Here is a 25,601-nt window from a genome sequence, read left to right on the forward strand (position 1 = left end):
GATTGTGGTGATGTTTTTTGTGATGTGTTCTGTGGCTCACTTCTGGAATAAGAGATGAACTGAAACCACTGACTGCTGTCATGCAGAATAGGTGCCAGAAGCTGTAGACTTTTAATGTCCAACAGCCTTGACCACGATCCAAACACTGAGCTAGAGGTAAAGGGCTTGGTCTCCCATTATCAATTGTCTGTATCATTCAGTCAGTTCCAAAGAGTTGTTTCATTCAGCGTTTAATTTTATTGAGAACAGGCTGTAACTTCTAGAGAGAATGAATGCTAAAGTTCGGTGGAAAACTGTATGGCTTAAATATTCCATTATTGGCTTGAAAATTGCTTTAGACTTTTTTCACACAGCACTCTTGTTCAAAAGTGTAAAATGAGTCTGCAGCATACCGACAAGCCTAAAAGAAATACAGTAGAGAAAATATGTTCAGTGACCTTGAAAGCCTTGGGGGGAAAAAATTAGTTCACCTGTTGATGTTTTAATCTCATGACCTAGGATGAAAGGCTATGTGGCTAGCGTGCCTCTTCAAATCATTTTCAAAGTGCTGAGAGAGAAGAGCATAAAGACACTAGAATTGAAGAATGTTGCCAGACAAATGGTGGTGGGTAGACCTGTGTGGTGAATGGTGAAGGAAGGGAAATTTTAAGATTTAATTTAAATAAATAAAATTCAATAGCCACCAAATATGTAAACATAAGGCACATGGTTATCTTCTCACTGATCTCTCCTGGCTTGTGTGTTGTAAATCTATCCAACACACTTTCTTGTCTTTGTCTCATTACTGTACACTCTGTGAGACCAGAGCTTGTGGTATTTTGGGAACTACTGCAGTCTTAACTAATAAACTATAATAGTAATCAGTCTAGTTAATGTCTGACCAGTTTAATTGCTTATACAGCAACTTTTCCCCTAATATGAAAACTACTCTGAAAATACAGATAAATTACAAAATGTTACTTTAGTCAATTGCTTTGGTATGTTTTGTTTTGTTTGTTTGTTACCATTTCTTGTTACAATGCTTCTTTATGTATTAGATACACTGTGTACAGTCAGTGTTGAAAGCAAGTAAACCAATTTTTCATTTTTCGGATCTGTGTTAGCCTGGTTTTAATACAGCATTGGCTGTTGTCATGGGAAATGCTGAAGGAATTGACAGATAACATGGAATGTTACAAGGGAATGCCTTTCTGGAGGATATGCTTTAGCCAAATGAGTTATTGGGCTCAATACAGGGGTAACTGGGTGAGATGTAATGGCCTGTGATATACAGGAGGTCAGAACATATCTAATAGACCCTTCTGGCCTTTTCTGTGAATCTGTGAAACTAGAAAACTCTCTTGCAGGAATTACTGTTCTCTTTAGGGTAAGTCATTCTCTGCCCACCAATTCAGTGATGTTGCTATACATTCCATTGCTTTCTGTCTCCCCAATGTGGACAACCGTTTCTACACAGACATGCTTTTCTCCCAGCAAATCTCTGGCAGTCACTGTAGCAACTGTCATCCAGCTGGGAGATGCTTCCATCTTTGCTGATGATAGTGCTGCTTTTTGGTCAGGCATGTGAAAACATGATTTACTTGCTTTCAACAGCACTGATTGTAGTCAGGAAGTCTTTCTGCTGAGTGGCTTGAGGGCTGCTGTACTTGGGCACGGCTTGTGTACAGAATTGCTAAGCTCTGAATTTTCCTCTTCTAGAGGTTGTATGCAATGCTTTATGTGCTGAATGAAATACCAAATCTAATCCTCCTCCTGGGTCTAAATTGACCTGGGCACAGGCCTGGCAGCCAGGCGCACCTGAGCTTCTCATTGTGGCTATTGACACGAACTTGTTCTCTGGCCTTTGGCCAAGTTGTTTACCTTTTGTGTGTCTCTTTCTCCACATGCAAAAAAATGGGGAGATTGCCTGCCTACAACAGAGCAATGTGGTGAGGATTAGTTAATGTTGGTACAGCTCTTGAAAAATATAAAACTCTAAGTATTAGTGCAGCAACATTAAGAAACAACCTTCTGGCTGTTGTAAACGTTTTCTTGTAAATTATTAAACAGGATTTGCTGCAAACATTAAAGTGCTTTTACTAACCAGCGTTTCCTGATCTCTTTCTATATGACCCTTCTTTCATCATATTTTCACATTCAGGAGGGTACTGCAGCTTCACTAAAAGGGTCTTTTGTATGTGATGCATAAAGGATATGAAGTAATGCATTTTTACCTGTGACTTAATAAGTGACCTTCCAATAACATGTACCTGTGCTTTCCCCTTTGAGATGATTACTACTCACCCTTACTACCATTCTGAGTAATATGAAATTTAGCAGTCATTCTATAATGCTTTCAGAATGAAGCATAGTCTTATTTCCATGTTCAAAAATTAGGAAAATAACATGGGAACATAGGGATTTCCATACTGAATTGGACTGCTGGACCATCTAATCCAGTAGCCTGTCTCCAACAATGGCCAGTACCAGATGTTTCCAGTATAAGAAATCCTGCAGTTGGAAGTTATGGAATAACCTCACCATAGGCAAAGCACCATTCATTAAAGGTTGGTTTATGTGATGAAGCAATCAGGGTTTATAATCCTTCGAAAACTCTTGATATTTTTTTTTTTTTTTTAAATCTTGATGAGTATAAGTCTGGGTATTCTTGTCATCCATATTAATGGTCTTTTTTTATGAAACCTGTTAAGCTCTTAACCTCTGATATTTTTGGCATTGAGTTTCATGGGCTGTGTGGTATTGTGTAGAAGAAAAAATTCCTTTTATCTGTTTGAAATTTGCTCCCTCCGCATGAAGATGTGAATATAACTTACTGGTTCCTGTAAACAATAATATCTCTGTCATTACATTAAAATAACAGTTTGTTTGGGGAACTAGATGGTAGGACACAAATCTGGTTTAGGCTGCTAGTGAACAAAAGTCATTACCATCTGCCAGGTGTTTGAGATGAACTGGTGAACTCTTTCTCTAGCTCCTAGTGAATGGCTGATTACATTACAATAAGCACAATCAAAATTAGCACTATTTGGCATCATTATCAGTAGCCTGCACAGACTGAATGACCATCTTGATCATAGAAGTGATCCTTCCAGTTAAGGCAGCCCATATACTGTATGGCAACAGCGCTACTTCTGTGAAAAAAAACCTCTTTTGGGAATGGTTGTATCCTGATCTCTGAAATCTGTGAAATACTGGGTGCATCCTGGGATGAATAAATAGGAATCCTGATAATTTACTTCCAAGCACAGTGAATAGATACTTCAGAAGATATACAGATTTATACGTCTAAATAGGCATGATCATCTGTCATCTTCAAAACTAAACTGATTTCCTACACAATTTCTAAATATTAGACATTGAAGCTGAGTTCTCTGTTGGCATTTGTCTGTGACTATTTTCATGTAGTGTTATTTTTCCCCTACACCTGTCCAATTTCATGTGCATGTGTATTTCTGCCCTTCTCCTCCCTCCTGGGATTACTGCCTTTTTAGTGTGTCTGGAGTTAAAGATATGGGAATGAAAGGGCATTACACCTCTCACTTGTCCCAGGGAAGGAAAAGAGGGTCCCATTCATCAGGGAAGTGGACTAAATATAATGGTGCATAATCTAAAACCTAATAGTACAGTAAAGCCATTTCTCCTTTGATTTACTGACTTTGGTAGAGTTTTTATTTGTGTTGTTGGAATAATTGTTCTTTTGGCACTTTTTCCCTGCAATCCTGACAGTAGGCTTATTGGTTCTATCTCAAAAGAATTATTGAAAGGATGCAGTTTGGTGAATCTTTCTTTCTTAAAGGTCCAGTTGATTAGTACACTCTAAATCTGATTGTTACTGTGATTGTAAGATTAACATGAAATGGAGACAATGGTAAACAAGTATTTAGCAGTGGACTCTTTAAACTCATAATTCCAATGAGTAACCTGTTTAAAATGTTGTGATCTTGCTTTATTTTTAATGACGATCTTTCATTGATTTCGGTAGTACAATTTTTTTTGTTTTTTCATAATCTAGGAATTGAAATAACATAACTGATCTCAACTGCACCTAATACAGTGTTTGTTTTTTAATTGTATCATATTACTTAGAAATACATTTTTGTTTTATTTTCAAGAATTACTTGATTATATTTTTATTAAATAAGTGGTTTGATCAGCATTGTTTTAATACAGTTTCACTTTTTCCCTGCAGGCAGTGTTAATGAATAACATAACAACAAATGAGCGATTTATCCAGAATCTAAAAGGTACCTTTTTATTGTAGTTCTATTATTATCAGACTTAAAGCCAGTTCTCTCAAAGACTCAGTCTTACTCCTATGTCTTTTGGGTGTGTGAGCTCTCCATCTTAAAGCCATGAGAAAGTGTAGGAACCACCATAAACTAGACCCTGACCATGTACAGGTTCCTCACGGGTGCAGGGCTCATGCCATACTGCCTTCAGTGGGGCTCTGTGTAGGCAAAAGGGTCCAACCATGTGGCTCTTAGTGCAGGACTCCATGGCCTTAGATATTAATGGCAGAAAATAACGAACATAAATAGAACAGACTCCCCCTATATTAATAATATATACTTGAACAACTTATCTGTTCCCACCCACATAGTATAATCTTCTTTCAACTCTAAAATTCTATACTCCTATATATGGATGGGAGTAATACACACATATCTAAAAGGAAAATTTGGCCTTATTAATTATTAACCACTTTGACACTTTTAGAATCATTGCTAGTGAGTTATGCCTTCTAGCGTTTGGGCCATTGGTAAATATAATTGTCAGCCTCTCTGACGTGCTCAGCTTTCTGACGCAAAGCTTTTTGTCAGGAGCAAACATTCAGGGTGTCACAGCATGATGGAGGAGGTTCCACCACAGAAAACTAATAACTTACAAACAATCCTGCTTTGTGAACTGTAAACTGCTATTACAGAGGGTGCATGTGACGTTCCCCTCTGGTGTTATCTGGACTGGTGATCTGCTAGGTCACTCCAATCTCTGACTCTGAGAGCCAGCCTTACCCTGCTCTGCTGTGAGAACCCCCACTCCTGAGCTGTTCATGCATTGCCTCTGGCATGTAAGCTGCTCCTTGGATTGTGCAACTGAATGACACTAGCTAATATCTCTGGTCCCAGACACAACCCTAGGAACCTCCGTCTTGCAGTATCCAGTTATGCCCGCTGGACGTTGCAAGCTTATATGAGTTCGTCAATTTAACAAAGAAATTGATATGTACAAGGCTTGTTATCCCAAGGGGAGTCTCTGACATGCTTCAAACCAAACTCACTGCTTCAGGTAGAATAAACAAACAGATTTATTAACTATAAAGATAGATTTTAAGTGATTATAAGTCAAATAACAAGTCAGATTTGGTCAAATGAAATAAAAGCAAAACACATTCTAAGCTGATCTTAACACTTTCAATGCCCTTACAAACTTAGATGCTTCTCACCACAGGCTGGCTGGTTGCCCTTCAGCCAGGCTCTCCCCTTTGATCAGTGCTTCAGTCGCTTGGTGATGATGTCTGTAGATGGAGGTGGAAGAGAGAGAAAGAGCATGGCAAATGTCTCTCCCTTTATTCATGTTCTTTCTTCCCTCTTGGCTTCGCCCCCCCCCCCTTCAGAGTCAGGTGAGCATTACCTCATCGCAGTCCCAAACTGACCAAAGGAAGGGGGGTGACTCACTGAGAGTCCAACAGATCCTTTGCTGCTGCCTAGGCCAGCGTCCTTTGTTCCTGTGAGGCTGGGCTGGGTTTGTCCCATACATGCCTTGATGAGGTGTGAACTGCCCTTCTGCTCTTAGAGAGTTTTTGCCTGGGCTTGCTTTAAGCCATGAGGATACATTTTCAGCCTGATAACTATATACATGAAATTATAACTTATAACATTACTGTAACAACAATTACTATAACATCACTATAACAACAATGCTCAGTGCATCAGGAGCCTTCCGAAGACAAACTTTGCATTAGATACCACACAATCATATTATAAGGATGAACATGGGAGTGTAGGGTGTTCCCACGAGGTACAGAACATCACAGTGAGTTGTAAACTTGAATTTAGATAGTAGTAGGAAAATTTACCATTGTAGCCTGCACTATAGTGACTAGTCCAGGGGTCGGCAATGTTCGGCATGCGGCTCGCCAGGGTAAGCACCCTGGCGGGCCGGGCCAGTTTTATTTACCTGCTGACGCGGCAGGTTCGGCCGATCGCGGCCCCCACTGGCCGCGGTTCGCCGTCCTGGGCCAATGGGGGTAGCGAGAAGCCGCGGCCAGCACATCGCTCGCCCGCGCCACTTCTCGCCGCCCCCAGTGGCCCGGGACGGCGAACCGCGGCCAGTGGGGGCCGCGATCGGCCGAACCTGCCGCGTCAGCAGGTAAATAAAACTGGCCCGGCCCGCCAGGGTGCTTACCCTGGCGAGGCGCGTGCCGAACATTGCCGACCCCTGGACTAGTCCTTCAGTGACCTCTAGTCTGCTAGGTTGCAAGCCAAGAGCATCCAGAGAATATAGATGAGTTAGACCTCTCCCTTTGGAGGAGGGGAGGCAGAAAACCCTCCCACGTCCTCTGTGTTTTTGCTGCTGAGCAGGTGCCACAATGTGACTGTGTGTATTTGATCTACCAAATGAATTTGGGAGACTGAGAAAAGTAGCCAATAGAGCTTTCTCACTGTCAAATTTGCATCTTTGATTTTGGAGGGAGGGATTTGTTGATCTTAATATAATATTCCATTAAAAATAATAATCCTCTTTTGGCCTAGAACACTTGATAAAGTTACAGAAGGAATACGGAAAGCTACAACTGGATGTGTACCAGTTTCAGAAAAACCAGACTAACCTTCAGAAGAAATTTTCCTATGATATGTAAGTTTGTTCTTTTAAATACATGACTTACAGAATGAAAGGTCATAAGTCAAATTATTCTTTCGAAACCTGTACTTGAATACTGCACTTTCCCCCATAGTTAACAGTTTTAAAATATAAATGCGTCTAGTAGATATTTTGAGACTAGATAGCATTTTCAGAAAAGGAAAATACTATACCAGCTATGGTCCTGATTGGTTTCTGCTCATTTGTGTGAGTACTTGTGGCTCCCATCACCATAGTATTGGATAACTTCACAAACATTTCTGACTTGTGTTCCTCTCAGTTCTCCTGGCAGACAGGGAAGTACAATTATCCCCACTTTACAGATAAGGAACTGAGGCACAGAGAGACTAAGTGACTTGCCAAGGTCACACAAGAAGTCTGTGGGAGGGCCAGAATTTGAACACAGATCTTCCAAGTCCCAGCCAGGGCTTTAATCAGATTTTTGTTATGTTTCTTGAAGTCGTCGTCATCATCTTCTTTTGTATGGCTAAAAACAGCAATGTTAGATGTCTAAGTCTAGGTCAGCAATCTAATTGATTGCTTCAGGTGACAGAGTGTATTGCTGAGATGCCACTGGGATGTGGATTGTTTGGGACACTGGTTGATGAGGTGCTCCATAGTTTGAAGTCAATTTCCACAGTCAGAAATAGGATGGTGTCTCAGTCCCCCCTATGGAGGAGGTAAGAGCATCTGCCATGTGATGTGTGGATGCGATTCGAAGTGGACATGTTTTCCACAGAAGTGAAAAGCCACTGGGTTTTTCATTTGGGTCCTTGAGGTGTTTATTTGGCAGTTAGTATCCTTCCAGCTTGCTTGCTATTGATCTTCAGGGGAAAACCCCAAATCTTCAAGCTCTTGTGCTGCAAGCCAGAAAGGTTTTCTGGAGTTGAGTTGGAATCTCAGTAAATTATATAAGGACTTAATGTATTGAAAGGTCCTTGTTAACTCAAATATGATGGAACTTTTGAAGAATTTTTTTAGATGAATTTGAGGTAGGTGGATATCTGCCAGTATGGGAAGCCGTGGTTAAGGTGTTGATTTCACTGTGCCCTAAACAGCAATGGAAATAGGTACTCCTGAAGCATTGTAAGGTGTGAATAACAAAGTATATGTGCAGGGATACTGGTAAGAACTTCAATAACCCTTAACACTTCTATGTACTCACTAGGAGTTATTCCCTCCTACTGAAGCTGTTTGAAAATACTATTTCCTGTACTAATTATGAGTTCTGTTTCTTTCCCTTTCTTGCTAACATTGATGTTCCTTTCTCTGTATCTTGTGAAGGATGAACCAATGCAACTTTCTTTGCTTGCATTCTTATAATTATTATGGCTCTCTACTCAGTTAGCAGCAAGTTAACTTGTGCTTCCTATGCTGGCAGGACTGGTACTTCCACAGCAATGGAATGAAAAAGTCAGGCCCTATATAAGTAGTAGCTTACTTTGGTTTCTGATAAATCTTGACAACTGTCACCAAGAAGAAAATTTTTGCTATTATGGACCTGATCCTGCTGTTTTTATACAAACTCGAAGTCAATATGAATTTTGCCTGCTTTAGAACTGAAGGATCAGTCTCTGTTTTGTTTCGTTCTGCTGATTGTACTCAATACATTTGTAAATTGTGGCTTGAGAACTGATATTTAGTATGTGGAGCACCTCCTGCACAAGATTAGGCCCCATATTCGAGCTACCTTTCAAATAGTTATACATTACTAGGCTTTGTTTAGTTTATTTTGAATTGCATGTTAGGTATGGGTCTTCAGACTTCTAGCTCCAGAGAATTTGTGCTTAAGGTTAATTGTCAGATGGTCTCAAATGAAAATACTTGTGAAACAATTGACCTTGTTTCTTGTATATATGGAAAAAGACAGGTGACATGTTAGTAAACTTTTTGTAGACTTTGTTTAAATTGTAGAGCAACTGACTTCCTGATGATTCACCCTGTTTACTTAGGTGGTAACTGCTGACCTTATGAAATTGAAACCTTAGAATCATAGAATGTCAGGGTTGGAAGGGACCTCAGGAGGTCATCTAGTCCAACCCCCTGTTCAAAACAGGACCAATCCCCAGACAGATTTTTGCCCCAGATCCCTAAATGGCCCCCCCAGGGATTGAATTTACAACCCTGGGTTTAGCAGGCCAATGCTCAAACCAATGAGCTATTCCTCCCCCTCCCCCCCCACTTATGGGTCTTGTACACGTAACCTGGTTTTCTAAATTTGTTGAACCCAACAGATGGCCAAATGTACCCCTTGGCATGTTTAAGGTGTGGAAGGGGAGGACAGAATAATGTATTTTGGGCCTCTGCTGCATAATCCTCTGCTAGACGCAGGACTGGAGGCAGCAAAAATCAGTTATTTGCCAGAAATTCCCATGGAAGGCTGAGACCTGCAAGAGCAGTTTTATACCAAACCCTAAATGGGATGTCTTTAATGCTAATGAGCCAGATCTTCACACACAGGAGGCAATCTATGCACAAAACTCCCCCTTTTATTACGGAGTGGGCCTCAGGCACCATCCACCCATAACCCTCTCCCTCTCCTTCCCCAAGGCTCTTCAGAGAGTATTGTGTGCTGTGTAGACTAGGTGTCAGGGATATATCACACAATAGCCTAGCCCAGGTTGAAGACCTGGTAGTGTGGCACCAATTAATCCATGCTTCCAGGTTGGTGGGGGTCAGAACACTTGTGGATGTGTAGGGCCTCTGAGTGGCTTCTGGGGATCAGGCATGTTTTAAGGGTGGGAGTGAAGGGGTTAGGAAACATGACTTTTTCTGATAGTGCAATTCCAGCTCCCCAACAGGGGTAGCTGTGCGGAATCCCTATGGAGCTTTCCTCCTTCTGAGACTCCTCCCATGGGCTACCTGTGCGGGGGATATTCTGGGTTTATGGTTGCCCAATTATAATCTCAGTCAAGAAAGGCAGAAATTGTTTCCATAACTGCATAAGTTGCATTGTACAGATGTACATAGTTTTTATTCATACGTTTCTTATTTTTATAGCTATAGAAAATACTTTTCATGATTTTATGGCACATTTCACAGGCAGTATAATGTGTCAGACTTAATGTTGCTGTTAACTTTTTATATTACCTGTTGTGCTTTCTTTTTACTGTCGCCTTAACGCTGCATTGCACTTTGTATTTCATTAGTCATAGAAATGTATACATAAGTGTGCTCAGTAGAGGGCAAGTCACACTTTTAAAATGTGTATGGAGAGAGAGGGAGAGAGAACTTGTGACGTAGACATTCTAAAGGCTTAGGAATTATCATTTTCCATCTTATTTGTGTATCGAGCCTTTTGAAGAAGTAATTACTTTGTTGGCAAACATAAAAAGATCTTCACAGTGTTATTTACTCTTGAGGAAATAAATAATATCTTCTAATTCATTTTAAGAGCAGTAAAACCAAACATTGCTGTTAGCATAGTGTGGTCTATGGTGTGTGATAATGAAATAAACATGAGGTGGTGGTGATTAAAGAGAGGGCAGTTTCACTGTGCCTACATGTCTGCCGTTGAGAACTGCTAATCCTCCATGAGTTCAATTTAAGTTTAGTGAGGGGAGAAAATGAGGAGGGGTAGTATCATTCAGTACCAGAAAATGGGTTAAAATGAGAAATAAATTCAAAAATTACTCAATAAATTGTCTTGTTTAAAAAAAAAAGATATTCCAATACAGACAACAATGCTACAGCTCTGAATTGTGTATGTTAAATTAGAAGACATTGAGAAAATCAATTATTATAGTAGTCTCTAACAGATTTGGTTCTGAATCTTGTGGGAAACATACTACTGTCTTTTAGGAGGGAAACTGTTCGTTAAAGCCTTAGCACAACCTAGTCATTCAGAAGAATTTGTTACATCTAGGAATGAGAGTAGGAGCTCTTCTAGCAGTTCTTATGTTCTTAGCAAATTGCAATTCAGAAATGTGGTTTCATGCCCACAAAATGAAAGAGTCTTTGTTGTCTGCATTGCTGTATATTGGCAGCAGGTTAAAATGCTCTTTATTCAGTAGTGTCTCTCATTTCCTCCTCTTGGAATTAGCCATGATCAGTAATTAAGCTCACCTTTCACCTTGATAGGAATGCAAACACTTTCACATAGAGTAAACTCCTGAGAACAAAGAGTGTATATTCCATGTGCTTGTGATTCAGTGTGATAGTTCTGTTTGATGTACTGTCTTCTCAAGATGCAGCAGGGTACTTCTGCTACACTCAGAATTACAAGGCATTAAGTAACAATTATTTGGACTATATGCCAGTTGAATGTTTTGTTATAAGAAAAGTAAGAGCAGGAAAATCTGCAGCAGACCTATTTGTTTCTATTAGTTAATCTGGTTTACTCTAAAATTATCTGAGCCAGCTGAGGTCACTCAATCAGGGTGAACTGCAAACAGAACGGGGCAAGCAAACCCCAAACGCTGGTGAATATTCCAATACTTAGATTTACCAAGCCGGCATAAAACAGCTTCTATAGTATTTCACTGGTTACTCAGAAGTCCAAATAATGCAGTTTCCTTAAAGTGCCCAGCCTTAGGCCTCCATCCAGACACACATGTCAGATATGATGATGATTACTGAAAATCTTATCTCATCATATAAAAGAAAGGTTCTTCCAACCCCAAAGGATCAGCCACATACCCAGGTCCAATTATAACTTGGATCTTACCCAAAATACACACTTATAGCCAATTCTTATTAACTAAGCTAAAATTTATTAAAAAAGAAAAGAAGTTAAAAGATCAATGTACATACAGACTTGAATTCAATTATTGAGGTCCAGATACATAGCAGAGATGAGTTTGTAGTTGCCAAAAGTCCTTTTAGAAATAGTCCATAGGTTATAGTCCAATGTCCATACTCAGGGTGGCTCCAGTCAATGACTGGGGATCTCAATCCTTATGGCTTAAGGTTTCCCCCTCTTGAAACCCAAAGCAGATCTGAGATGAAGAAGGATCGTGTCCCAAGATTTTTATACATTTCCTGCAGCCTTTTGGCCTGAGAAAACAATAGGCTTAACTTTCCTTCTCCCAAACATCATGGCAATTAGCACAGGATAATTTATCCATTAAACAGTTCAGATACAGGTTACCACAACCTTCAAAGAGACATATAGACAATTTCATTCTCAAGTGTCGTCATCATAAATGTTAATATTCCCTTTTTGATCTTTGAATTAAAGCTATAGCAATAGACAAGACTTGTTTGCTTACATCACAAGACCTGAGCAAACATCTACCCTTCTATCTCTAACAATGCAGACTTGCATTTCAAAGCTCTGTTCATTTACCTATCTTCCTAAACAGTCTCTAAAGTTCGGCCATGGGTCAGGTCAGTCTGTGAGTTAATTAACTCTTTCTGGCCCTGTCACCTTTCAATGAAATATTATATTACACTCATAACGTCACAGCAGCACCGCCACCAGCAGCAGTGCAGAAGTAAGGATAGCAGTACCGCAACCCCCCCTACACTAACCTTGTGACACCCCCCGCCCTGCAATTCCTTTTTGGGGTCAGGACCCCTACAATTACAACACTGTGAAATTTCAGATTCATATAGCTGAAATCGTGAAATTTAAGATTTTTAAAATCCTGTGACCATGAACCTGACCAAAATGGACTGTGAATTTGGTAGGGCCCTAGTTATGAGCTGGATGAAATCTTGGTATGGGTTGAGGTTAAAACCTCATTCGAACTGATGTGTGAATGCGCCCATCTTTGTAAGAAACACTTAAGGAGCCACGTGTAAAACAGAGCCTAACAGTTTCTGTCCAGGGTGGGGAAGGGTTCCACTGGGTATTGTGACAGGGTGTGTGTGTGTGTGTGTGTGTGTGTGTGTGTGTGTGTGTGTGTGTGTGAGAGAGAGTGAGGGAAGGCAAAACCTACACAAACTGAGAACCAACAAGACAAAAGAGAGAGGCAGAAGTAAAACAGAAAACCAAGAAATACTCTTGTGAGCATTGTGTGACCCTGGAAAAAGCTAGAGAGAGCTTTTGGTTTTGGGTCTGGTGTTGGCCAAAGAGGCTTGATTGAGACTGTAAGCTAAGAAATTGCGTCTTTTGTGCTTGGTTCCTCCTGTGTTTGGAGAAGCAGGACTTTGTACATTCCTTGTAAATAAAAAAATAAAAAATACTTTTGTTCTCTTGAATTCTTATCTGAATGTTCAGTTGCATATTCTTCTAATCTGTTCTTAAAATGAAGAGTTCAATATTTTGTTCAATCTCTGCAGCTCTAGTAAGTGAAAAATCATTATGACCCGGTGGCTCTCTGGTGGCCTATATGAAATGAGTTGCTGGTCTGAGTCTAGTTCCTAGTGGCCAGTGCAGCTCTCTGTACAGCAAACATGCTGCTGTAATTGGCACATTTTATTTAGAATTGGCAGAGAGGTCAATCGTTGACCAGGCCAGGAGGACTGAATTTGAGTGGTAGATTTTCCAGGTGTGGATGGGGCACATTGATCGCCCCCACCAATGTGGAGAAGCTTGCCCTGCTGCTATGTGCACATTACCTGTCATGTGCATGAACAGAGGATTTTAATCTCCAGAATTGCTGATCTGCAACCTTTCTTCTACAGCAACAACAATCAAAACTACGTGCTTACGAGTTGGCTTTATTAGCACATGCAGTATGTAAGCACACATAAAATGGAGAGTGAAGCAAGTCATTGTAGGCCACAGTTAGCACCCTCCCAGAAGATTCTCAAAATCTCCCACATTACATAAAGACAATTTTAGATCTCCTTATCTCCCCCAGGAGTTAAGAAACTAATATTAATATAACTCATGCCTGTGCTCAGTTTTTCTACAGTCCGTGGTGTTCACTCTTGCTAATTTTAGGTGTTTCCTTTCATTCGATGACTTTCTTACATTTAGAAGTTAGTCAGCCAAATCTTGTTTTTGAACAGCCAAAACTCTCCTGGTGCAGCACAAACAAAATATTAGCAAAGGTCACTAACTTGACATTCAACAGCACATCTGTCTACCTATTCCTTTCCTTTCTAGATGTGAAGTAAGTGCCTCTTTGACTCTTGCATTAAAAACAAATGACCTGCTCACTTGGGATATGTCTTCACTGCAGAGTTTACTTGAGATAGCCAAGCCCATCTGTGAGTCTCCACACTGCAAAGCCATACTTGAGTCATACCTGTGTTGCCATGTCTACACAGGTGTTGCAGCAACCTGGGTGAGGCACTAGAACTTTTGGGGACATATCCCCTGGTTCTCAGTGGTGCACTAAACTGAGCCACATTAGCAATTGTTTTGCAGTTTATTGTGGGCAAAGTTGTCTATCCTTCTTGGGCCCATGTGTGTGGAACTGTTCTGAGCCCACCAACACAATAAACTAAAGCACTTCCCTAGCTCTGCTAAATTAACTTACATTCATGCAGCAGGCATGGGGAGAAGCTATCAGCTACCTCCTAACATTCCATTAATTCAGGGGAACATCATCAGTCCAACTGTTTCTATGCAGAATTAATACCTAAAGGCTTACAACTAGTACTTGAAATGTGTAATTTCCCCCATCCATCTTGAGAAGTCACATGCCAGCTGAGCTATTTGCAACATGGCTTTCTCTTTTAAAAGTGTTCACCTCCATTTTCTTGGCACTTGCTGCAGTGGCATTTCAGTAAAGAACTAAGAAAGGCACAAAATAAATGAGGCACATTTTGAAATAACATTGTTTTTTCTAATGGTAATTTATATCTAATACAAAATGCTTCTGTATGGGCACTGTTATATTAATTTAAATGAAATCATCCCCTCAGATGATTCTAGCCCCACCTCCTATTTCTCTGTTGTTGTTGTTGTTGTTTTTTCAAACTATGCAAATGTAGGACTAGGAAATCAGCAAAATGGAAAAAGGAAAGATATGCACCTTTTGTGAGATTATTTTTGTGTGTGTCTGTTAGAGATGTTCGGATGACAGTACCTCTATAAGCTACTTGTTCTTTCCCTCAAGGTCCCAGTGCATCAGTCAGATGAAAGAGTTAAAAGAACAATGTGAAGAAAGAATAGATGAGATCACAAAAAAAGGCAGTGAGGCACCACAGGCCAAGGAAATCAAAGAATTGTTGAAAAATTCCAACAAAAACTACCAGGTAAGCATGTGTGTTGTTTTTTTGGTTTGGTTTTTTGGCAGAAACTCAGTTGTACCATTATTTAAGATGTCAATGGAGCTGTTCTATGTTGCTTTCTCCGATAAGGTGCTACTCTTTGATCCTTTAACATATAAAATAGCAACAGATTCTCATGATTTTTAACGTACTAGATGATCCTGTTAAGCTTGGGAGGTTAGTGTTTCTGATAATAAATGAGGAAGTTGCAGCTTGACCTCTGTTGTCAGAGTGAGGCTTATCTAGGGTTGCCAGGTGTCCGGTTTTTGACGGGAAACCCCAGTTGAAAGGGGACCTGTGCAGTGTCCGATCAGCGCTGCTGGCTGGACCATCAAAAGTCCAGTTACCACAGTAACCCCGATCGGCCTCTGCCACCAGGAGAGTGGGAAGAGCAGCTGCTGCTGGAGGAGGCAGGATCCTGACAGTGCATGGCATTTCATACATTAAAATTAAAACACAAGTTTAAAAAACAAGCTTTAGAGTAATATGTTATAAAGCAAATTTGCCATTAATTGTACCTTTAAAGGATTTTTGTGTTGCAGTTTCATTTTATAAAGTAACCTGAGGAATGAAAAATGGTTTGTGTTGAGCCTGAAAAGTCTCCTATTTAGTTATCTAGAAAGTTGAATGTCAACTATGCACCACAAATAAATGTATTCAAGTTTAGCCTTTTTTTTGTTTGGCAATTATTCATTGTTAAAAATTGTTCACATATTTTGTGCAAACCTATTTAATCCTATGGATTACTTCTGTACTATTCAGTAAATGAATGGTTTGAGTATTTGCTCTTTGTGCTGTGCTTGGTCACCCAAGTCAAAGCCCTGACTTTGACTGAAATTGGAAAGCCTTAACAAACATTTCCATAGTTTTATTTAAGATTATCCCCCTTTTCTCCCCTCCCCCTCCCCCCCCGGACATTCTTGAAAACAAATTGCTGTACAAATGTTTGTGTAATACACAAAGGTGCAAATACCGTCCAAGTGAATTTGTGTGTTTTATTCAGCCATTGTTTGTAAATACTGCAATAAAGTATTTGTTCATCTCTAGCTTTACTGAAGCTCAGACAGGAAAGTTTTTTGTGCATGGTGCATGTGATTTTCTGCACTGTCGGGTTCCTATTTGTTGGCATTGACAATTTTATGTACTGTGCATATAAAATATTTTATATGCTCCCTGGCTTCTGTGAGCTTATGTAGAATTGTTCTTCTGCTGCATACATTGTAAACAAGTACAGAGAAGTAATAGCTTTATTACAGCCTAGTTTTCAAGTTGCAAGAAGTTGATATAGTACAGCAGAACTTTAAGTGCTGCTCAGTTTTATGCTTGTAAAAGCAAACTAGCTTAGCATTTAGCCAGTAAAATGCTCATAGGTGTAAGGTTTGTTGCCCCTAAAATTTCAATGGCTGAATTTCTAAAGTGGCAGATCTTTAAGCTGATATTCTTTTACACCCATTAAACTTTAAGCAGTTCACTAGAGTAAGGGTTTCCTGGTATATGCTCTAGTGTTCTATCTCTAGTCTACTTGTAAATTAATCAGTGATGGCACTTGCTTTGCTTAGCTTAGCTGGGGGAGACTATGACAGTTTAACAGATTTCACTGTTAAGAACTTTCCTTGATACTATATTTAGCCTAGTTCCATTGCATTACAGTGAAGCCTGTTTAACTGAAGCTTGGTTCTCATAATCCTGGGGTACCTACATCCTGGGGTTTCTTGGTGCATGCCCCTGTAGAGCCAGCCAATTGTAATTCCTTTTGCTGCACTCCTGAATTGGTGGACCAGAGTTGCTTCTTTATAGCGAGGCCGCCCGCTTCCTCCTTTCATCTGAAACCACTTTATCTGAGATCTCAGAATGATTTTATTTGAATCTTTAGGGGGCAGAGGTGAAAGTAAGCCGGTACGCCCCGGTACGGCATACCGGCAAGAGCCGGTTTGCGGTACCGGGGCGGCCAGGCTTCCCCAGGGGGCAATTTAAAGGGCCTGGGGCTCCCAGCAGGGGCTGGAGCCCCAGGCCCTTTAAATTGCCACCAGAGCCCCACTGCTGGAGCCCTGGGTAGGGCTGCGGGGCTCTGGCTGCTATTTAAAAAGTCCAGGGCTCCTGCTGCTTCTACCGCCCCGGCCCTTTAAATAGCCCCCTGGGGAAGCCCGCCCCCCCCCCCGTTACCCCAGGGCTCTCACGGCTATTTACAGGGCTGGGGCGGTAGAAGCAGGGGAGCCCCGGGCCCTTTAAATAGCCCCCGGAGTCCCGGGCTGCTGCTGCTACCCCGGGGGGGGGGGGGGGCACTTACCTTACAGGGTGGGCTGGGGCTGGCTCGGACTCCCTCAGCCATGCCCCTTTCGCCCTAGGCCCCGCCCGTTCCGGGGGCCAGAGCTGGCCCCAGCGTACCGGTAAGTCACTGGACTTACTTTCACCCCTGAATAAACTGGACTATTCCATATTCTGTATACCACAGTTGGAGCTCAGCTGACGTTTCTTAGTGACTGATTCACCTTATCATCTGATGCTGATGTCTGCTATGTGGTTACTTGTGCACACAGTCTCTGTATCAATGAACACTCATGCTGTAGCAAGTTGTGATAGCCGAAGTGGTCTCTGGCTTTGTAAAACATTTGCTGTACTAAACCCACACTTGTTAGCTACCATCTGCCTTTGTGAACAGTCCTGGTGGTGGTCACTCTTAGGGTATTATTTTGGCTTTCATCTGTCAACAGGTGTGATAAAGAAGCAGATGGTGCCAATGAGGTGGAGGAAGGATTACAATACTTTTTTGTAGGAGATGGCATTTAGGGGTTTACAAGATGTCCATCTAAACCCATGTTTGCCACTCACCCACTCTCTGGCATAAGGCTTGGATAAACTTGTGATCAGGCATTACGACAAGTAAACAACAAAAATATGTGCATTGAGTGCAGAGGAGAAGGGCAGGACTCCTAACTGGTAACATCAGAACAGTCCAAATTGAACTAATTCATGTATCTGAATTAGGCTGCCATAAATTAGTGTTCCCAAAACTTATTGAAAGCTGAGCCCTCCTTGAGAAAAACAGTAGTAGCTCCTCTAGCCCAGCAGGGCAGCCTGGGGGCAAGTTGCACTGCCTCTGTTCTGTATCCAAAACTATTTCTTGGTGCTCCAGAGGGACATGTCCTTCACGCTCGGAAACGTTGCTTCAGAGAACAATAGCCCCGATGCACTATGAATAGCAATTACTGAATCTGATGGTATTGGGTGGAGTAGTACAGGAAGAGGCATTATATCAAACTGTTCTGTTGGTGTACTGTGTGTGGAAACTGTGCTGCCTGTTTATCGGGGTTGTGTTTTACTTCTGACTCCAATGAAGATTTCAGTTCAAGTCTATTTCTTGAATTGGTTTTGGAGCATTTAGATTTCTCTAGTCAGGGTTAAAAATGAAATATAAATCAGAGCATAGGAATAAGCATTTGGATGGACAAATCACATATGTCTGTATACGCTTTTAAGGGTAATATTCAGCTGCCAACTTTTAATCGACCGGAGCTCCAGCTGCATGACCTGGAAGAGCAGAAAGGAGATGAGGAGCAAGAGAAGAACAAAATTCCTGGAAATGTAGCTCTAGAAGCATCAAAGCCAACACCCAGTGTAAAAAAGGTACCAGAGATTGAGTCTCATGAAGACAAAGGTAAGATTGGCTATTTACATCACTAACACCTTAATAGCAACTGAGGTGAGAAATGGCTTCTCACCATTTTTATATTAAATGTTTTAATTAAATTAAATGTATTTTCATTCTAATTTAATTAAACATAAAAATTTAATTTTAATTTAATTACATGTAGAAAAAATTGGATACAACTTAGTTCAGCAGATTGACATTGTATTTTTTCCGTGCTTATGGAAAGTTATAGTTAATAGCTAATGTCTGTCAAAATATATATTTTTTTAAATTAAAATACTTCCATTGGCTGAAAAATATGTTCAAGTAGTGGTGGCTACATCCACAAAGAGGACTTGGGCTCAGCATTGAAACACCTAACTTTAGGCACCCAGGCTCCCTATACGATGTATGGGAAGAGTTAGATGCCTAAGAATGGGATCCACAAAAGCCGGCAAGCTAAGTGGGGAGCTGCCTAAGATAGGCAATACTGAGGAGAGGTGCAGGGACTAGCCTTGCTCCTTAAAAGGACTTAAGTGCCCAACTCTGGACCAGATAGAGGCACCTATCTCCACTTAGGAGTCACAGTTGTGAACCCTCTCCTGGAGTTAGGACTGACCAGACTTAGGAGCCTTTCCTGCAAAAAACAGTGGTGGTGGGTCAGAGAAAGAATGAGTGACTCTGTAGCCTAGTGATTAGTGCACTCTTCTGGGAGACCCAGGTTCCTGTCCCTGCTCTATTGCATACCCGCTTCAGTAGGAAAAAGATTGAGACCTGTCCGCTAGCCCGGTGGTTAGGGCACTCACTTGGGAAGGGGGAAATCTGTGTTTAAGTCCATGCTTCACATTGGGCAGAGGGGGATTTGAACCTGGGTCTCCCACAGGTTAGGTGGCAGCTGAGTTTCTGAGGATCTAAATTTTGGATTTAGACATCTGAAGTGGCAATGAGGTGCCTAATCTTTGTGAATCTAGCCCTAGGTGTACACTGCAAGTAACAGGACAATGTTATGTTTGGCAGGCCTAAATTAGTATCCCTAATTTGCTATGGAAAAGGCGCTCTCTTTTCTGAAGACCTTCTGAAACAAGGACTTGACTTTAATAGCCTAACACATTAGTTTGTTTTTAGTAGGTGTGACCCTCCTGCAACCGCTGGAAGTTATCCTTTAATCAAACACAAGTTATTGGGCTCAACACAGAAGTAACTGGATGAAATTTAAGGGCCTGTGATATAAAGGAGTTTAAACTAGATGATCTAATGGTCCCTACTGGCCTTAAACTCTATGAATATGAATGAATGAATGGTTGCCACATTCTCAGCTTAGCATCGTATACGTTTGAAATTCAATTTCCTTGTAAATTTTTTTTACCATATTTTCTTAAAATACAACTCTGAGCATATTGCAGGTCTCATTCTAGAGAGCTAGTATTTCAATGTGACTTTTTTTATAAGGATCTTCTTGTGAATTGTATCTCAAAACGCTGTAAGAATACAGCTACATGGCGAAAATGACGCAGCAGTGTATGCTGGGACCAGTAGTGTCCCTGAGCTGCATCTCCATATTAAAGACAAAAGCAGCTACAGGCTATTTGTAGAACTCACATCTGGTGAACCTTGTAGTAGGCTGACTCTGTTTAAAGCCAGTTGCATTGCTAACAGTGTAGGTTGCACACACACACAAAAATAAGCTTTTTACACTTTTAATGCTGTGAGAATAGGCATTTACATAGAACATTAAAACTCTGTATTTAAATAGTTCTACTTTGCATGTCCAATTATTAATTGATCTCACTATAACCTGAAAGGGATTCAGACTTTTTCCCTTTTTACCATAAAACAAAGACAATGCAGACTTTAAACCCCTTATGAAATATAAATCCTGCAGTGGTTTCTAATAGAACCTTTAACTTAGGGTACCCTGATTTATGCCTATACATCCTTTGGAGTTGATGCAGCTTAAAGAGATGTCCCTGCACAGGAAAAATACTGAACATGGGTGGGCAGAGGGCAGTTGATTCTGTTCTAGCTTTTTAAAGGCTTAAGCTTTGCTAGGTTCAAAACTCTGCTTAGTGCACAAACTATGATTACATTGCTTTTCAGAAGGGACACGTGATCTGGTTGCGGTGAACAAAGAGGAGCCTAAAACAGAAGATGAGAAGCTTTTTGTTGATCAAGGACCCCCACATGATTCAGCCAAGAGTGCCATGGATCATGAGGAACTATCTCCTGAACTAGGAAAGGAAACGAATCCATATGAGGGGGTAAATGTTCTTAAAGAAGGTGATGCAGAAAGGGAGTCTGTCAAAATGCAAGAACCACCTGCAGGCCATGCTGTCAATCAAGAAAATGCTGCCAATGAAGAAGTGGAGCGGGAGCACCTCTTAAATTATGATGCTCAGCCGGATGACCAGGAGCCCAATCAGCATGGTTAGTACAAAGACTCACTCAGACTATCTAGCTGCCAAGTGGCTTATGTCACAATGCAGTGGTCTGTCATGTGAGAGACTGGTGCTCAGAGACAAGTTCCCTGCTTTCCTTGCTCTGTGGGTGGAAGCTGGAATTTGTTTCCAGCTCTTATGCTTTTTAGTTGTATTCTGGAGTGGTTTGGGTCCAAATCTCCACTGGGATCAGCTGTCCTGCCTGTTTGGTACAGATGTTGGGCCATCTCTTGCTCTTTTACCTACACGAGCACGTCCATTGACATCAGATTCCTTATGAGTAATTCTAATAGGATTTGACCTATTAAAATATAGCTATAGCGAGGGGTGGGGGTGAAATGTTTTTGTTGGTTTGGCAAAAAAAACACCACCACTCTATTTTTAATAAATTAAAAGGAAATTCTTTTAAACAGTAATATTTCTGTTGGACTTGACTTGGCAGACTTGCACTACTATATATGTACCTGGAGACAAAGCAGTTTGAATTTACTCTGCATTACTTCACGCCTGGTGAACTAGAGCCATTATGTTTTAGTTCACTGCTCAGTGTTTACCAGCCAGATCACTCAGTTTCTCCTGCCTATATAGTAATGTCCTTAGGCTCTGTCCTTTCTACGGGTTTAATTCTGTGAAGCATTGAGTCTCCTGTAGATGGCACATACCCTCAGCTTTCATTGATGCTTTCAGAATCTTGCAGGATTAAGCCCAAAGGCTGAAACATTTAGCAAGTAGTATGTTTTTAAGCAGACATGAATCTTTGGCTTCAATTATAGCCCAGGGATACACTAGAAAAGGTTTGCTGGTAACACTGTACTGACACACATTCCTAGTGTTGATATAGCTTTTGCTGAATATAGTTTATACCAGTCCTCAGGCCAAATAAGCAATACTACCAAATGCACTTTCATCCTGGTATACCTGCATCTACATTAAGGCTTTGTTGGTATAGAAATGTAATTTAAAAAAACCAATCACTCCCCTGACATTACAATACTGGCAAAAATGTCTAATGTGAACAGAGCTTTATAAGTACATCAAAACTTCTAGCTACAGTCATCTTGCTAGTGGTGCAGTCTTAGGGCATGTCTACACTACGAGAGTAGTTCGATTTTACTTAAATCGAATATGTGGAATCGATATTAAAGTCGAACGTGTGTGTCCACACTAAGGACAGTAATTTGACTTTGTGAGTCCACACTAACGGGGCAAGCATCGACATTGGAAGCGGTGCACTGTGGGCAGCTATCCCACAGTTCCCGCAGTCCCCGCTGCCCATTGGAATTCTGGGTCGAGCCGCCAATGCCTTCTGGGTAAAAAAATGTGTCGAGGGTGCTTTTGGGTAACTGTCGTCATCCAACCGTCACTCCCGCCCTCCCTCCCTGAAAGCACCGGCGGAAATTCAGTTCGCGCACTTTTCTGGTCAGTGACAGCGCGGACGCCACAGCACTGCGAGCACGGAGCCTGCTGCGACCATCACTGCAGTTATGGCCGTTGTCAACACCTCGCACCTTACCATCCACCTTTCCCAGAGGCAGATGCTGAGAAATCGGGCGAGGAGGCTACGGCAGCGCGGTGAGGACCTGAAGTCTGAGAGTGGCACAGACCTGTCACAAAGCACGGGACCCTGCCCCGAGGACATCATGGTGGCAATGGGTCATGTTGATGTTGTGGAACGGCAATTCTGGGCCCGGGAAACAAGCACGGACTGGTGGGACCACATAGTGCTGCAGGTCTGGGATGAATCACAGTGGCTGCGAAACTTTCGCATGCGGAAGGGGACTTTCATGGAACTTGTGAATTGCTGTCCCCTGCCCTGAAGCGCAATGACACCCGGATGCGAGCAGCCCTGAGTGTCCAGAAGCGAGTGGCCATAGCCCTCTGGAAGCTTGCAATGCCGGACAGCTACCGGTCAGTCGCGAACCACTTTGGCGTGGGCAAAACTACCGTGGGGGTTGTTGTCATGCAAGTAGCCAACGCAATCGTTGAGCTACTGCTCTCAAAGGTAGTGACCCTGGGTAACGCGCAGGTCATCATAGATGGCTTCGCCGCGATGGGATTCCTAAACTGCGGTGGGGCTATAGATGGAACTCACATCCCTATCCTGGGACCAGACCACCAGGCCAGCCAGTACATTAACCGAAAGGGCTACTTTTCAATGGTGCTGCAAGCACTGGTGGACCATAGGGGACGTTTTACAAACATCAACGTCGGATGGCCGGGCAAGGTACATGACGCTCGTGTTTTCAGGAACTCTGGTCTGTTTAGACGGCTGCAGGAAGGTATTTACGTCCCAGACCACAAAACAACTCTTGGGGATGTGGAGATGCATACAGTCATCCTCGGGGACCCAGCCTACCCGCTAATGCCCTGGCTCATGAAGCCCTGTACTGGCATCCTGGACACTGAAAAAGAACTCTTCAACTACCGGCTGAGCAAGTGCAGAATGGTGGTGGAGTGTGCTTTTGGACGTCTCAAGGGGAGATGGAGAACCTTACTGACTCGCTGTGATCTCAGCGAAACCAATATCCCCATTGTTATTGGAGCTTGCTGTGTGCTCCACAATCTCTGTGAGAGCAAGGGGGAGACCTTTATGGCGGGGTGGGAGGTTGAGGCAAATAGCCTGGCTGCTGATTACGCCCAGCCAAACAGCCGGGCGATTAGAAGAGCCCAGCGGGACGCGCTGTGCATGCGGGAGGCTTTGAAAGCTAGGTTCTTGAGTGAGCAGGGTAACCTGTGACTATTAAGTTTGTTTAGAGAAGCTGAACCTACCCCCGTTTCTTTACCCAGTAAATGTTCACTATCCTCTCCAGTTACATACCCCGTTCACCCCATTCCCCCCCTTCCAACACACGTTTAAAAATAAAATCACTGGAATTTTGTTAATGAACACAGTTTTCTTTATTACTGTTTTCTCGGTAAAGTGTTGAACCTGGGACACAGACTGTGGTGGGGAGCGGGTGTAGTGTAGTGATGCAAAGGACTCCAGGAATGACAGGCTCCGCACTGGTGGACTGGTTGTTTCAACGGAGCCTGCCACCCCTCCTGTTCGGGACTCTGTGTGTGGGGGCTATGTGACTTTGTGGCAGGGGGAGGACGGTTACAGATCCCCTGCTGCGTGGCTCTGTGATCTAGGATAAGGACCGCTGCATAAGATTTCTAACCGCCCTCCCCCGCCACAAAATCAAATAGCCCCCTCCCCCCCACACACACACAACATGAAAACCACCTCCCAGACTGACCAGGGTAACTAGTGACTGCAATGTGTGTGTGCCCTGCTGCTGAACCTGCCCCCGCTTCTGTACCCTGGTAAAGGTGACTGTCCTGTCCAATTACCAACCCCCTTCCCCCCCTTCAGACAGACTCTCCTCTAAAAGAACATGATGGAAACAGTAATTAACAGAAACGTATTTTTTATTAGCAACTACACATGAAACTGGGGGGTGAAACTTGGACGGGGGCTTAGGTGAGGCGGGAAGGAAAGGACTTATCAAATTTTGGGGAATGAGAGCCTTCTGGTACTTGAGCAGTCTGCAGGGGTGGAGTGAGAGTTTTCACGGACTCTGCCGCCCCTCCTTTTTGGGACTTTGGGTGAGGGGGCTGTGGGACTTGGTGGCGGGGGAGGGCGGTTAGAGATAGACTGCAGCGGGGCTCTGTCCTCCTGCCTCCGGTCCTGCAGAACATCCACAAGGCGCCGGAGCGTGTCTGTTTGCTCCCTCATTAGTCCAAGCAGCGTTTGAGTCGCCTGCTGGTCTTCCTGCCGCCACCTCTCCTCCCGTTCCATGTGTGATCGGTGCATTTGGGACAAGTTGTCCCTCCACTGGGTCTGCTGGGCTGCCTGGGCTCGGGAGCAGCCCATAAATTCCGAGAACATGTCCTCCCGTGTCCTTCTTCCTACGCCTAATCTGCGCTAGCCTCTGGGAGTGTGATGCCAGGCTAGGTCGGGAGACAGTCGCAGCTGTGGGATGGGAGAAAGGGAGTGAATTCCTCAGAAAGATAAATTTAGTTGTGAACAAAGAACATAGTCTTTCTCTGTGAACAAGACCATGCACAGCACCTATCACATGCGCACTCAGGACAAGGTCGAATTTTCGGCCTTCGCATTCAGTGCCTGGGGTCGTGCAGTGCAGATCAGAGAAGCGGGGCAGGACGCCGGAATTTGTGTTGCAGGCCGACATGGTAAGCCGTAGACTTGTGGCTGCTTAAAACTTTAATAGTAGCACTGGCCTCCTTTCACATTGAAAGCAATCCCAGTCCCTGCTGCCAGCAATCCGGCAAGCATGAACTCTGCCCCTGTCCCACCCCCTCGCGGCTGTCCCAGGGAACCTCATGCAAAGGCTTTCCAATTACCTCCAGGAGAGCTTCGTAGAGATGTCCCTGGAGGATTTCAGCTCTATCCCCGGACATATAGACCGGATTTTACTGTAGCTGCACTGGCAGGGACTAAACAGTAGAGCGCCTAGGGCAGAACAATCATGCTAAACCGGACATTGTTAGATTTTTTTTGAGTAGTTGCACTGCCAAGGACTGAGACGTTAAGCGCCTAGGGCAAACTAATCATGACAAACCCA

The 25,601-nt window shown here is 42.6% G+C and overlaps 1 protein-coding gene across 1 annotated transcript in view; it reads left to right on the top strand.

Moving 5' to 3' along the window:
• The window catches only part of GOLM1 (golgi membrane protein 1), a 52,797-nt gene that overhangs the window by 24,326 nt on the left and 2,870 nt on the right, over positions 1 to 25,601 (top strand). Inside the window, exons 4-8 of the mRNA XM_065406926.1 lie at positions 4,190 to 4,244; positions 6,753 to 6,855; positions 14,817 to 14,955; positions 18,448 to 18,625; positions 20,696 to 21,022. Of these exons, the coding sequence (XP_065262998.1) occupies positions 4,190 to 4,244; positions 6,753 to 6,855; positions 14,817 to 14,955; positions 18,448 to 18,625; positions 20,696 to 21,022 (802 nt within the window). The remainder of the gene's footprint in view (positions 1 to 4,189; positions 4,245 to 6,752; positions 6,856 to 14,816; positions 14,956 to 18,447; positions 18,626 to 20,695; positions 21,023 to 25,601) is intronic.

Source organism: Emys orbicularis, chromosome 6 (genome assembly GCF_028017835.1).
Source record: "Emys orbicularis isolate rEmyOrb1 chromosome 6, rEmyOrb1.hap1, whole genome shotgun sequence".
In the NCBI taxonomy this organism is placed as follows: domain Eukaryota; kingdom Metazoa; phylum Chordata; order Testudines; family Emydidae; genus Emys; species Emys orbicularis.